The sequence below is a fragment of the Solanum tuberosum genome, unplaced genomic scaffold (assembly GCF_000226075.1).
Source record: "Solanum tuberosum cultivar DM 1-3 516 R44 unplaced genomic scaffold, SolTub_3.0 scf00461, whole genome shotgun sequence".
Classification (NCBI taxonomy): Eukaryota; Viridiplantae; Streptophyta; class Magnoliopsida; order Solanales; family Solanaceae; genus Solanum; species Solanum tuberosum.
Window position 1 is genome coordinate 340101 of NW_006239387.1, and position 15726 is coordinate 355826.

Here is a 15726-nt window from a genome sequence, read left to right on the forward strand (position 1 = left end):
CTCAAGCTTATCATGTTCAGTGACATCTTCTCTACATAAATTTAAATGTGATATAATTCTATACATGGAAGAAATATATTTAGTTATACTTTTAAAGTCTAGTAACCTCAAATTAAACCAATCATGACGCGCCTGTGGAAGAATGACCAACTTCAGGTGGTCATATCTATCTTTCAAATTATTCCACAGTATAAGGAGGTCTTTAATGGTGAGGTATTGCATTTTCAACCCCTCGTCAAGATGGTGACGGAGAAGTATCATATCTTTTGCATGTTCTTGGCTGGATGCCTGGTTATTATCTTTGATGGTGTCTACCAGACCCATCGCATCCAGGTGGATTTCAACGTCTAGTATCTATGATGAGTATCCTTTGCCCGATATATTCAAGGCAACAAATTCATGTTTAGAATTATTAGACATTTTTAGAAAAATAAAATTTTGTTTAGAAATATTAGACATTTTTAGAAAAATAAAATTCTTACCCTTTTTACCTATTTAGAGTAGCTCAAGTTGGCAGAGTCTCGTGCTAATAACGTGTTATAAAATAACTAGCTAACAAACTAATATTAATAAACTAAATTAATAAGATAAACAAACAAAGGGAGAGCATGATATATTCCAAACTTTTCTTATATCTCTACCTTTGTGAATGAAAGTAATGGCTATTTATAGCCAATGAGAAATATACAAACCAACACTTGGCCATTGAGAAGTTATCACCTCTTAAATGGATGCCATGTATGTCAAGGGATGACAATTAAAGGGGTGGCCAACATGGCATCCATTTAGTTTTACAACAAAATCTATATAATATATAGTAAAGCTAGACATAATAAGGTCGTATGACACATTTCTATTACCTAAAAAATATTTATTTTGTATCTCATTTTTTGAATTTTTTCCTTCATTCTTTTCACTAATCAATTTATTTAATAATTAAAATATATACTATATTTATTACATCTAACTGTATCTCACGAGTTTAAAAAAAAAACCTCCCTCTATTTACATTGTTTACCTAAATAACATGTCTATAACCAACAATTATATTTATTTATTTTACAGATTTTTGGCTTTTTACCACATTTTTTGGGTTAAAAAGAATCACATTTCGAAATGGCCGGAAGGAAAAGGAGAAAATTGAGTGTGTAAGTTTTCAATTTGTCAGCGTTTCAAAATATGCAAATCCACCAACTGCTCAATATTAACCAAAGTGAAAGTCTAGGCAAATATTTATATTTTCCTATTCTTAGTAAAAAAAATCAATCTAAATTCCGCGATTTTCTCTACTGTATACGCTATGTATATTTAGTGTATACTCAGGTTTCCTTCAAACGAGTTTCAACAAGATCTTGTAAACCAGACAGCAAAGCCCTTTTATTTCTCTACACTAGTAAACAAGTTAGTTCCTTTTTGCTATTCTAATACTATAATATAACTAGTACAAGGAACAACATGAAAGAATACATGAAGAGTAACAGAAGAAGAAGGAATCTATATTTTATGATATCAGTTTTTCTATTGCTATATTCTGATTTTTTAGAACTATGAAAATCTACTAGGCCCAAGGTAGGGAACCTGGATATGGAGCTGTTCCACAATATCTGAACAAACCTTCAATTTCAGGACATCCATTAGGATAAGGGATTGATCGATGAAAAGGATCACGACCAAGCTTCTTGCGACGAAGAGAGCCTTTACATCCGTAAGGATCTTCTTTAAACTGCGTTCTCACCAGTGCTTCTCCTTTTAAAGCTGCGTCTCTCGATGTTTGTGAAGATGATGTCCCTGAGTAAGAGAAACTTGTTTCTGGAAATCCAATTGCAGTCCGATGTAGATGCTTAAATCTCTTCTCCTTGAAGTCATAGCCTACAACCTGCACGGTAGTTGAAAAAAGTTTATTAAGACCTAGCTACTCTTCCTTGCACAGGAACTCACTTAGCATTTCCATCACAAATACAATTTTGCGATTGAAAGACGGTAAATGCCAAAGATAAAGAATTACTGATCATGGCCATGATATGTGATCTTGCTACTTCTTCCATCACATAGGAACTTACCTAAGCATTTCCACTATAATTTTTTTTTTTTTTTTGGTGAAGGCATTTCCATTCAAATGAAGAGACATAGACATGCAGAAACTAAAAAAGTTGCTGATCCTAGCCATATTTGGGTGCTTAATTTGGAGACTATAGACAGATGAAGAATCATGTAGCCACATAACATTTATAATACACCAAAACACAACTAAAAATGTAAAGGAATAAACATGATTTTCTCAATACTTGTGCGTCAAATAACATCAAAGCTGCTACAATGGATACTTTAGTTGTTAGATGGAAAGCAACTGAAATTTCAATTAAACTAGAATAGAGATTTTAAAACAAAATGCTGGATTTAGAGAACAACACAAGCAATAACCAATAAGACATCTTACACTACATGATTAGTATAAGACTCTGAAAGGTCATCAGAAGATACAAAAGGCATTGTTTCATGTTCTTGAGACAGAGCTCTTGCTATGTAATACAGGATCTAGTATTGCACAAGGAAGCCAGTTGAGATTATTATATCCGCAGTCTCTGGCTTCAGTGTCGTTTGGATTATCCCCAATATGTTGGTAACAGGGTAAACCCAAAGTCTGCTCCCATTCCCATGGGGGTGGGGGTTGACAACCATCAGGCCTTTCTATGATGACATAAATGTTTGAATGTTTAATTTAACTTCAATTATAAGTTAAAGAAAAGAATATGTCTCTTCAATTATGTCCTAACTTTCCACTGGACAGGGGAATGTTTTTTTGCAGTGATCTACAAAATACAAACAGTGCCATAGATCCTACCACTAGAACATAATTTTATTTGGGTGATCATGCGGAAAAGACAAATTACCAAAGTTGTAACAACAGTACTGGGACTCTTTGAGTTTGTATTTGTCAGTTTATTTTGCAGAAAAGTTGGCAACAACTTATCAAGGTACACTGCCTTGATTGCTACCTGCTGTACATTTATAGGCCCAAAAACAAGGGAGTAATCAATGTCTCCAACAATTATGTGGAATACTCAAATGCAAAGACGTCAAGTGAAATCTCTTTATGTTTGTTGTGGGTGTGCAAAGCAAAAGCCCGTCATATCTTCTTACTTAAATCTATTACCTTTATTTCATCTTACTTTTGATGCATAATATCCGTATATATGATTGAGGCATCAGTTACCAAGAGGTTGCTTTCTGGTAAATAATTCAGTAATGAAAATGTTGGGGATCCCTTTATATCTTTAATACATGGAGTTCTGATTTTTAGCTATAGGAGGTAATAAATGCCTTACAGTTATATTATGTGGATATGTGCCAGTAAGCTCCCTGAACCGACAAACACTAAAGAGAAGATTCTCAAAACTGTCCCTAGCATGCTCCTCGGTGAGTGCCCTCCCTCTTACATTTTCTTGTTTGCCTGCATACAAAGTGGAAAATAGAAATAATGTAAATATGGCCATGTATCAAAAAAAAAAAGTACGGACTCATATATATGATCCTAGATCTCATCATTACAAATGATTAAGAGGCCAAAAACAAGAGATGAAATGAAAGAAACATTAAGAACTTTGTTGAAGAAACAGATCATAATTTGCAGATTTGTGAATCGTTTGATCAATGCTTCTAAGGTCCGAAAATTACTCCCATGAGGGTGTTGATCATGTGAAGAAGCAAAATTATTTTGAAATGTGAAGATCCACTGAAAATCTTTCTGAAAAATGACTAGGTAATTGGACTTGGATCTTATAAATATGTACGTAGAGAATGAAACTTTTTGCAAGCTAGACATGTGATCATGGTGCTACCTGAAAAGATGAAATGCCTTTTCTAGCGGATAAGTTATAACAAAATCTCAGACATATTAAAGGGCCACACAAATATGAGGTATATGTGCCAAATGATAGTTCATTTTACAAATTGAAATTAACCTTAGATATGATACTCAATGCTTTTGTTCTCGTGTTTTAATGGGGAAAGATGGCGGAGGTCTCATGAATTAAAAATTAAGCATTTCAAACATCCAGTTACTCTCATAACATACAGCTCTTCATCTAACAGAAGACTATTGCTTTCCATCAAGCACGCTCCAACACCTTTCAGCTTGATGGGATTATATGAATCAGAAATCCAGTGAAAATAAACACTTTTACCTAACAATGATGCTTCCAGGACCAACACAAAAAATGGGAACGCAAATTCATGAATATAGCCTCAGTTTCCTATCTAACTTTGACTACCACCTCCAATTAAACTAAACTGAAAAGCAGCCATGGATCACAATATCTGATAGAGTTACATCATCAATTCTTGCCACTGTCACTAATCTTCATTGAGGGAACAGATTATGGTTTATGAACTTGTGAATCTTTTGGAAAATTCTTCTAAGGTCTGAAAATTACTTGCACGAGAGTGCTGATCATGTGAAGAGGCATATTCATATTTGAAAATGGGGAAAACCATTCAGAAATTTTCAGGAAGATGATTGAGTAATTGCGACTTATGCCTTCAAACTATGTAACCGGAGGATGAACCTTCATGCAAGCTAGACACACTATCATGGTACTAGTTTGACCAGAGGATGAACCTTCATGCAAGCTAGACACACTATCATGGTACTATCTTAAAAGATGGAATGCCTGTTCGATTGGACAAGATAAAACGTAATGTCAAACATACTAATGGCTACGCAAAATGTGAGAGGTATGTACCAGATGGTAGTTCATATTACAAATTGAAAAATAACCTTAGATATCTCACATGTTTCAGATATCTACGCTTATTTCAACAATGAAGTATAATACAATGGTTTGGAAGTCTAAAATTACTAGAGCGGACCGATCATTTGCAAAGGAATAGAAGATCATAAACGCAAAATGGTTTCTTTTGTTTTCTAGACACAGAAATGATAATGCTATACATCTTCAGTTCCATATGAAGTATGTGAAATACTAAATAGAAGACTGGAAAACAGAAGAACTCACCAAACCACCCTTTAGTTTCAGCAACAGTCCAGTAACTTTGAGCTTCACTTCTTGGTCCAGCATCTTTCCTCGTCTCACCACCACTAAACAGGAGTAATGCATCATCGTCATCTGCTGTAATTTCAACCCCTTTTCGTATATGATCAACAAAAGTTGCAGCTTGACCAGGGTGCTTTTGATAAGACTCTAAAAACCAAGAATCCTCCTTATCAACTTTCTCACAACTACTACTAGTATAAACTGAATGTCCAGCAACCATTACAAGATTCCTAAACTTGGAAAATGGATATGCATCAACACCCACATCAAATTTTGCATAATTACCCATCATCCGAAACCGCCTCTCAGAAACAGACAATACAATGAGAATAATGATCCCAATTGACAAAGATATCATAAACAGCCTAGCTGGGTGAAGCTTGTAATAACTATGAATTCGTTTTCCTAATGATTTAAACATCTTGACAGGGTAAAAAGCCGATTTTTTCGCCTTTCTTGATCTTTTAACAGTACCTGATTCCAAATCAAAATCGCCCCTTGAATAGGCCTGGAAAGATTTAGGACTACCAGACCCAAATGAATAGTTTTTCTTCATATGGGTTTGATGAAGGGAGATAATTCAAACATACCCAGATAAAAAATTGGGTCAATAATTCAGTGGAACCATGAAATTATCATTCTAACAATATGCAAGCAAATTGAGATTCTCAATAAACATCCAATTGAATCTAACAGATAAAAATTAGGGAACGAAACTCACTCGGCAGAGAAATTGAAGTGCAATTTTCAAAAGAGTCGATCAGATCCGAAAAAAGTCAGCTTTACATGTTTACTGTCTATGTACAGAGAAAATCATAAAAAAATTGAAAAGAAGTTTGCTGAGACTTTGAGAGTGATGAATGTTTAGATCTCTCACAGAGTGTTTATGAGAAACTATAGTTTGCCTTAGTTTCACTTAAAGCCCTTTTACATTTTGAGTAATATTCACACGAGAAATTACAATAGTTATGCAACATTTTTCTTTCTTTTTTGACCACTAAGGGTAGGGGCGGTCATTCGGTTTTTATCAAACTCCAGTTCTTCGATTTTCGGTTTTTAAAAAAGTGTGCACCTTATGTCAAACCAAATTAATTCGATTCGATTTTTTCTACTTCGATTCGATTTAGCTCGATTTTTCGGTGCGAATGAAAAATAAAATGAGGATAAAATCAAAGTATAAGATACTTAAAAATTTAAAACTATGTTAAGGCATGATGTGTCTCGTCATGGAATATTTATTGTGCTAACTAAAGACTATATTTGTCTTTGTCGAAAACATTGTACTTCCAACTACTTCTCCATAAAAACAAAGACAATGACGGGTTCCTTTATAGAAGAAGTAATAAATATTGGCATATTTATTGGGATAATTCAAAATTGTCATCACCCGCCATTTCATCACGCCACATAAACGCCATATGGCATAAAGTTGTCCATGTGGAAGCATAAATATGCTAGCATTTATGAGATGATTCTCAGTCATGAAGAATTCTTGAAAAGCCTTAGAATATTCCAGACATAAAAAGAATTCTAGAAGGATGACTTATTTATAAATATGTAGAGACTTACATAATAATTACTTAGCCCCTAAGTTAGTAGTATAAATAGAGGGGCAACCATTTATAAATCTTCCAAGCAATATAAAAGCTTTCTTAGAAATTCTCTTGTGTCTTTCTTCATTTCCTTAGCGATCTAGTGTTAAAAATTTTACTTGCAAGATCGTGAAAAATTTGTGAGCGAATTATCAAGTGCCAGTGTGCTCAGAAGAAATCTAATGCCGTGACATAATTGTGTAAAACTGTAAATGTACCAACCCACAATATTGCATTATAGATATGTAGTAAAGTTAATAAGTTTTAAGTCACATAGATCATCATTGAATTTGAATTCAAGTTTGAAATTGGCTATTGAGAAGAAAGAACATGAAGAAAGAACCTATACACTTTAAGACTGATTTGAATTGATTTTTAAATTGAACACCTGAGATTGTACTCGATTCCATTAGTTCATCCCATTGTATATTCACGTATATCTCCATATATATCGATGCATATCCCCTTATATATCTATATATTATGTATATCTCTGAAAATCTGTTTGTAATATACATTACTATACATCGTGAAATCTACAAGTCGCAATGATGTTTTTCATAATTGAATCTCTACTCCAAAATAGTACAAATTACCTATAATCTTACTCAAATTTTATGTATAGCCTCGTTCATGTGTTTTCAATCATACTCGCTCAAGGAAATAGATAAAAATAATTTTAGATATAAAGTAGAGTCAATTTTGATTAAAAGATATGCCGAAAATAGGATATTTGTCATTTTTTTTCTTCTTCAAATAACTAATTTGAGAATTTTATGAGTTATTGAGTGAAATCCGTATGAGAATATCCATATATATCTTTGTATATTTCGAAAAGTTTCAAATGATAATTAGGTTATTGGATATTAATCTATTTCAATTATATATCCTAACCTTAATCTTTAGCTCAAATCATGTCAATAGCTTATTAATATGTGTCGATTTCCCATCTTTTTATGTTTGCCATGTTTTATTATGACTTTCATTGGAACAAACATGACTTTAAATAGCCAGCCAATACAACACTGAGGTTGAGCCTTAATGTATTGGGCATAATCGGATCTAATGAAAGGAGCGAAAACCACACTATGGCTTATTAAACAGAGGGCTCTATAGAGAATAGAAGACATTAGAAAATCCTAAAAAAATATTATGTTATTATCTCATTCTTCTCAATTTAACATTTTCAATGAAAGAAGCTAGCCTTAAAACCTCCTCCCCACTTGTATTATCTTACTTTTTCCATCGATGAATCATTTTTACAAATTTTACTATTAACTAAAATGACATGTTATTCGATAAACCATCAATAAAAATATGATAATTATCTTTAAACCTCTTCTTAATCTTCCATTTTAAGCATATCAAATAACTTGTCAAGGTAGAAGACGTTTTCTTGGTTGAAAAATGAAAAGGGGTGTTTGAAAATGACAACACAAATTGAGCAATGAATAATTATAGTCCAATAAAAAAAATCACTTTTAATAAGTCTTGCTTGGGTCAAGTCGTGCGGCTCTCGACTAAGCCCTCCCTACCTTTTGACGCTCTCTCTAATATCTATCAACCCTAATATTTTTCTCTAAATGATAATCCAATTATATAATGAATTAAAAATAAGTTTCTGTTTTTTTTTCTTGAATAATAGCTAAACGGGTTTCACACAATTAAGTCAAAAGAGGTTTGACAAAATTAAATTATTGATACACTGTCCCAAATAATTAATGCAAAGATTTACTAAATGGAGTATTTGGTTTCTACTTCACGTTGAGTTCACAATGATTTACTTCAATCCCTTGTACATTTATTTTGGTATAGCTATTACAATAACGAGTGGGTTAGTATATTTATTATAATCCACTCACTTTTATTTTGAGAATCTAAGATTATTTTAGCTTTTAATTTATACTATGTTCATCCGCTTTTAATTGTCATGATTTTCTTTTTTAGAGTCAAATGATAAGAACTTTGATTAACATTTTACGATGTATTTTATTCATCATATTGATATGCAAAAATTGCAATTTATAATACTTTTCGTATAGTTTTTGAATATCTAAATTTTTTGTTTAAAATATCGAATTAATATAATCTAATTTAACTTTGAAAATTAGTCAGATTGACTTTCAAAAAGCGTAACATAACAATTAAAAATGGACGGATAGGGTATTCTCACCTTAACAATTTCTGAAACCATGGAAAATAAGGATATTCATATTATGAGTTACGTTGATTAACTCATTTTGTATCCGTATTAAATATGATTTTTTTTTTAAATTTAAGAGTATTAAATTTGATTGGATCATATATTTATTTGTTTTCATTTAACTTGTTTTCAATCTATCTATATTTGATCCAACTCGCCCATTTGCTACTAGTCAAGATTAGACCTCCTAAAAATATTTTTCAATTCAGCATGAAATTTTAAAAATACAAGTCTGTGGTGAGTGTAAGAAAAGTCAAAGAGGAAAAAACCTAGTATTTGCCAAAGACGTGCTTTCTGTTGGATTAATCAAAATTTATTTGAAATGTGCAAGAAAAGAAAAGAATCAATATTTTTTATGAAGAAACTGGCAAAGAATATATAATTAGAATCTTCTTAGAATAAGTTTCATAATTAACAAACAGGTCTCCATACGGCATCTAAAACTGAAGGTCCACAAGAAATTAATGTTACGTACGTTATATATATTGACCCCTATATACTTTTCTTCATGTTCTCGATTTAGGATCATATATATTATTTACTGTATTTAATTTGTATTTCCAAGTCACATTTTGGAGCTCAAATGTGAATTTTATTTTATTTTTTCACGTGAGTCCTACGTGGCTTGATACATGTAGGACATCATATACAATGTCTTTGCTGGTAGAACCACTCTATTGTCGACTTCTAATAAACGTGATTGACCCAATTGTCATGTAAGATGTCACGTAGGATGCATGTGTGTCTACTTATTTAACTTTATACAAGTTTAAGTGTCTATTTGTACACACTCAAAGTTGAAAGACATAAATATAAGCTGATACAGAGTTAAAGGCATATTTATGTATTATGCTTTCTTTATTTATGTGATATATATTCCTAGGGATATAATAACTTTCGTTACAAAGTTCAAATGTCTTATGAGTAGCGTCAGCTTAATTAAAAATTCGTCAATTTACATGACCAGAAAATTTGGTTACGTTTGGAGTTGGAGCTCATGAGATCATATGTTTTTGAAATTTTTTAATTAAGCAAGAAAATTCTGCACCTTTATTTGGTTGTGCATAATATAATGTGACAGTTGTAGACTGAGTAAACGTTGAATAATCAATCGACCATTTATGTAGTAGTTATTACTTTGACTTGAGAGCAACATAAATACATATTGTTCTAGAAGCACACAACTTTAGATTATGTCGACTTTTATTTTCTTGCAATATGTTTCAAAGCCAAGCCTACACCATTGAGCAAAAAATATAATGCTTTCTTCAACTATTTATAATTATATATCAAAGAGAAAAACTAACAATACGTGAAATTAATCTCAATTAGAAATTTAGCTAGCGTTTGACCATAAATTTTTAAATATTCTTGGTAAATATTATTTGGGTGAAAAGTTGGGTGAAATTTCACAATGTGTTTGACCATATTATTTGGGAAACATATTTCACTAATTTTTAGAAATATATTATTTATACCCATAAGTTTTAAAAACTCTCAAAACTAACCATAAGTTTGTATTACAAGTCAATTGGATCTTCGTTGCAACAAATAACAAGTAGTGTCCATGACACTGGAGCAATGTGGTAGTTTGGAGTGAGTGCAACAAGCATCATTCCATACATCGTGAAGTAGACAAAGCACATGACTTTGTTACCCTGAGCCGATTGTTCATCATTTTCATCAACAACCATATCATCGATCACTTTCATATTCACTGAATATTTCATCACTACATTGGTGTTCACGTAAAAAATTATGTAATACAACGCAAACAATTATTATAAAGGGTGTTTTTGTAAAAGGATAAAAGTTTGGTGTCAAGTTTCAATTTTTAAAAGATCCTAAATAATGAGATTTGGTCCAAATACTAGAAAAAACTAGTATTTAGGAATTTGAGATATTTGCCAAAAATATTTACCAAATAATGGCAAATTGTATGGACAAACATTATTTGCCAAATTTTTTTTCCAAATATTCCTTGGGAAATCTATGGCCAAACGGGTCCTATAGAATCCCCCTTTAAACAACCCAAGTTTATTTTTCCCAAAAGGGTCAACGTACCTTTTAAAATAAACGAAAACAACGTAATAGAATTCTTATTCTAACCATGCTAAGGGAACGTTTAATTTAGACATGCAATATGGAATTATGATTTGAAATCAGATTAGTTAGAAGATGAATTTTTGTTTATTTTTAAGTTACTTTTTCTCATAAACATGAAAACTTCACAAGTAATGAAAATTATTAAAATTTTCTCAACTTTTATTCAATCTTACCAAACGAGCAAATCTTAGTTCATAAATAAGATATCAGAATATGTCCTATGACACCACATTGATAAATCGCATATCTTCATGTTCTGCGATTATAAACTTTCAAATGTGCATAATTTTTTAAAAATCCATTAATCAATACTAATAGTAATAAGTACTCCTAGTAACTAATTATTCTTTAATATAATTCTTTCGCATAGATATTTTTTTTTAAAAGATCCACCGTGCACTAGTACGAAGTACTACGAATCAGTCCTTGTGCGGCGCGTGGTTAGGTAGAAAATTAAAGCATTAAAAGGGAATACCACTTGTTTGAAAATGAAAATGGGTGCGATGACATTTATAGTATTTATAAATTTTTAGTAATTCAGTTAATTGATTATCTCAATTTTCACTTTGTTGATGAAAGTCTTATTCTATGCTTTGTTATCCCTCCACTATTTACCCTTCAATTAAAAAAAGAAGAAGAAGACATTAATCGCATTCAGAAATGCAGACATTGGCTCCTGAATTAATTATAATATATAGTCTTCTAATTATTTATTTCTTATTCATTAAGGTTTACATATGCCTACTACCGTGAATCATACCATCACCAAAAGTTGACTATTTCCCACAAGCAGCTTTTTTTGTTTTCATTTGGACAAGTTCAAACCTTTCTAACAATACGAAATTGGCACATGATGATATGCTATGCATTAGTATTAAAATCCTACATACAGATGCATACACATTATTTAAATTATATACATTGTTAATATACTCTAATTTTTTTATGTTATCTTATTAATTTTATCTATTATAGAAGATAACATGTCTTATTTTAAAATTTATAAATTTCATATTTTAAAATGACTTAGTATTATTTAGATAATCTGATAATATAAGACAATTTTTATACCGATTTAAACTTTAGAGTCGTTTGACGTAAGGTATAATAATCCTAAGATAAAATTCAGGATTATTTTATGATCTTGTGTTTGATTGGAGCTATTAGATAGTCATTGAATTATTTATCCCACCATTTATATCATAGCAATAGAATAGTGGGATAAGTTATTCCATATATGGTGAAATAACTTATCCCGAAATAATTTATTTCAAAATAATTAATCATGCGATAACTTGTTTCCAACCAAACAACCCCATATTTCATGAATTGAAACAAGTAAAATATATGATAGTTTAATATGTGTATTATTACTTTTGTCTTGTATTTTCATCAACTTTCACACTCCATTGACTTGCTCTCTTTAAATAGTAGCAATGTATTAAAATATATTGTCACCTCCCTTATAAATTGCCTTGACAAAACAATGCATTTTTCCTCCCTTTCATAGTCTCCTCCATTACTTCTAACTTTAAAATCTTCTTTCATCGTTTCAAATTTTCAATAATTGACTCTTTTTAATTCATTTTTCAAGATGGATTCATCGGAAAATTCCGCCGGTAAGTCGCCGAAAAGAGAACTCCAAGGTCCCCGGCCAACGCCACTCAAATTACGTAAAGATTCACACAAGATTAAAAAACCACCGGTGGTGCCACGTCAGCACCACCAATTGCCACCTCATCATCAAACTCAACCACAACCACAACCACGACCACCCGTTATAATATACACCGTGTCCCCTAAGGTAATCCATGCAAACCCTAGCGAGTTCATGTCTTTAGTCCAACGACTTACCGGACCAAATTCCAGGTCATCATCATCGTCAATCTCCTCATTTCCTTTTCAAGAAAATACGAATAATATTGGCGCGATATCTCCGGCTGCTAGGTTTGCTTCAATAGAGAATACAAGAACCACAAAAGGGAATATTAAAAAATCACAAATTACTAATTGTGACATGGAAATGTCTGATCATGAAGAGATTGAGATAAATAGAGAAATTGAAAGAATTACTAGTGGAGTTTTTCCTCAAGGTATTTTGTCACCAAATCCAGCTTCTCTTCAACCTATATCATCAAATTTCTTCTCACCTCCATCAGCTGGATTTTTTCATGATTTAAGTCCTGAATTAAACAATAATAGGAATTATTTTGAACATAGTAATTATTTGCCTAGTCCTTCAAATTTTATTTCACCTAGAATAATTCTATCTCCAAGTACTCCATCTTTTGACCTTTTCAATAACATCTTTGACCACCATAGAGAGAATTAGAAAATTCTCTTTAGAGAAGGATTCAGGATTTGTACTTTACACGGTTCGAGTTCGGAATTCTATCGTGATTCATTGAGTTCAAAATTTATTTTTATCCTTATTTAGTGAATTTTTTTTAGTACATATACAAGATATCAGCTAAAATTACTGAGTTCATATGAACCTGTCGTGTTTATGTTACATCCGCTCCTATGAGGAAGTTCTTTACAATTATCGATATGACAAATTAAATTTGATTTCTTTTTGAGATCTTGACTTATAATGTATCGTTTTTGGAAAGGAAAAAAAAAGGAAAAGTTTGTTGGGACTATAAATGATGTTGGATACTTGTGGGCAAGAAAAAATAAGATTCATCTACTTCACAGTCATGCGGACCCTTCTAATTTAAGTTAGTTTATTTTTGTACACCACTTGTATAGACAATCTAATTTCAGAAAATGACTTTGGCAAGACTTTGTAGTACGCAAGACATTTCCTAGTGGCTATATATGTTCATAAAATAATTTTTTATGTTTGGCAAGACTTCCTTTGCTGAGCATACTTAGTGAAAAGTAGAATCTAAAAACCATCTAAACCGTAAACTAATACTACTCAACGAAAATAACTTTTAGCGGTAATAAATAATCACATTAATAAAGAGCGCTTAAGTCTTCACCTGCATTAGTTAAGTGTCATTAGATCCAATGTCACTAAAAGTTTTAAAAACATATACAAAGAGTGTTAATTGCCATTAAAAAGACATATTTAGCGACAATTAAACTACTGTCCTTAATTTTTTACCGCTAAGGATATTTTTATTGTAGTGAGTACATACTTGACTAAAGTCATGATGAGTTGGACAGTTGGTCAGCAACAAGCCAACAACAACTTTTTTCAGTGATTTGAGGAGGGTTGGTTGAATGTGGGCAGTTGGGCACCTAGATCTAGCCCATTGTACTCTTCTATTTGCCAAAGTTTTTAGCCCATGTACCAAGGTGAAGCCCAATCTTTTTCCATATAATTTGGATATTAATGATGTTCGACATAGCTTAATTAGCAAGGTGTATCAGCCCATATATAGAACTCAAACCATTGTAATCAGGGACAGAATCAGGTAGGATACTTTAATATGACTAAAATTATATTTTAATATGTATACAGTATAGTAGATATACTAGATATTGAATCCCTTTTATTTCTTCGTATGTTTACTCTTCATATTTTGAATCTCTCAGGACAATCCTGAATCCACCACTAATTCTAACCCTTCAAATTCAACTCAATCTGCTTATTTGATACTCCTAATTGCAGCGGTATGAATTCATCATAATTCTGTAACAGACTAAACTGTTATAGCTCAAGAAACAGAAATAGAATTATAGAGCAGAAAGAGAAAGAAGTGTAAGAAAGAATATATAGAAGAAAATATAGGTTAGAGAACATAGATTTCGATCAAGTTCATTTACAAGTTGAAAATAAAATTAATTAAATGGTACTTTTATGGATAATCACTCAAACACTTATTTTATTGCACTAAAATTATTCTACTTTTAAAAAAAATCACTCAACTTTATTAAATAGCCTATTTAGCCAAACTTTTAAAATTAGTTTATTTTAAAAAAAAATATTTTTGGTTAGAATTTTTTTTTTAGACTAATAAATTTAAAAATACTTTTAATGTTTGACCAAACCTTTTAGAAGTTCTTTAAATGTATTTTTCCCAAAAAGCGTTTTCAAGAAAAATATTTAAAAAATTACAATTTTCTGTAACTCTCCAAAACACATCATGCTCTTTTTTTTTTTAAAAAAAAGGACGGCTTGAAAAACATAAGCATTTATGACCCACAAAAATTTACCTAACAAACTATTAAGCAGAAAAAAGGTAACAAAACTCAAGTTTTATCACTATCTATAGTCTAGTGATATATATTATTGATTTAGTGTCATGATCCAGACCGTCGTGATTGACACCCACACTAATTCTCCGGTGGAAGAACCACTACTACAACCCAAACCAAGCAACTAAACAAAAACTAAGATATTTAAGTTATGGAAGCAAGTTAAATACTAAGGAAATAAATAGGGAGTTCCCATAAACTCCAACAAAAGTCTAACAACGAACTAAACAATGCGGAAGAAATAACCTAGAACCTGAAAGTCAATGTACCAAAACATCTAACAATGAACCAGTCTAAACAAGAAGGCCCAACTAATGTACTAATAACTAATAGAACATAGTCTAAGTCCGAAAATGGTGGACATAGACTAAAGAGAACTCATGGCAGCCCGGAAGAATTGGCTCACCCTTGAATTCGAACGATCACTGATCTCCTAAGCGAGGTCTGTCAGTAGCCGCTTGAAGATGCCCTGTACTCACAAAAATAAGAGTAAGTGCACTATCAGTACACAACCACAGTGTACTGGTATGATCACACGGCTATCCCACTAAGTGCAACATAA

General features: G+C 31.7%; 2 protein-coding genes across 2 annotated transcripts; one reads left to right on the forward strand and one right to left on the reverse strand.

The window, feature by feature from the left end:
- Window positions 1-1350: 1350 nt before the first annotated feature.
- Window positions 1351-5984, reverse strand: LOC102596858 (uncharacterized protein C57A10.07). Its single transcript, XM_006363842.2, has 3 exons — window positions 5016-5984; window positions 3327-3451; window positions 1351-1876 (listed from the first exon to the last, which is right to left on the reverse strand). The coding sequence occupies exons 1-3, from the start codon at window positions 5608-5610 to the stop codon at window positions 1559-1561; spliced, it is 1038 nt and encodes a 345-aa protein (XP_006363904.1). The 5' UTR covers window positions 5611-5984; the 3' UTR covers window positions 1351-1558.
- Window positions 5985-12438: 6454 nt separating this feature from the next.
- Window positions 12439-13355, forward strand: LOC102602125 (protein MKS1). The gene has a single exon (XM_006363854.2). It carries the CDS (start codon window positions 12550-12552, stop codon window positions 13285-13287), a length of 738 nt encoding a protein of 245 aa, XP_006363916.1. The 5' UTR covers window positions 12439-12549; the 3' UTR covers window positions 13288-13355.
- Window positions 13356-15726: the final 2371 nt, after the last annotated feature.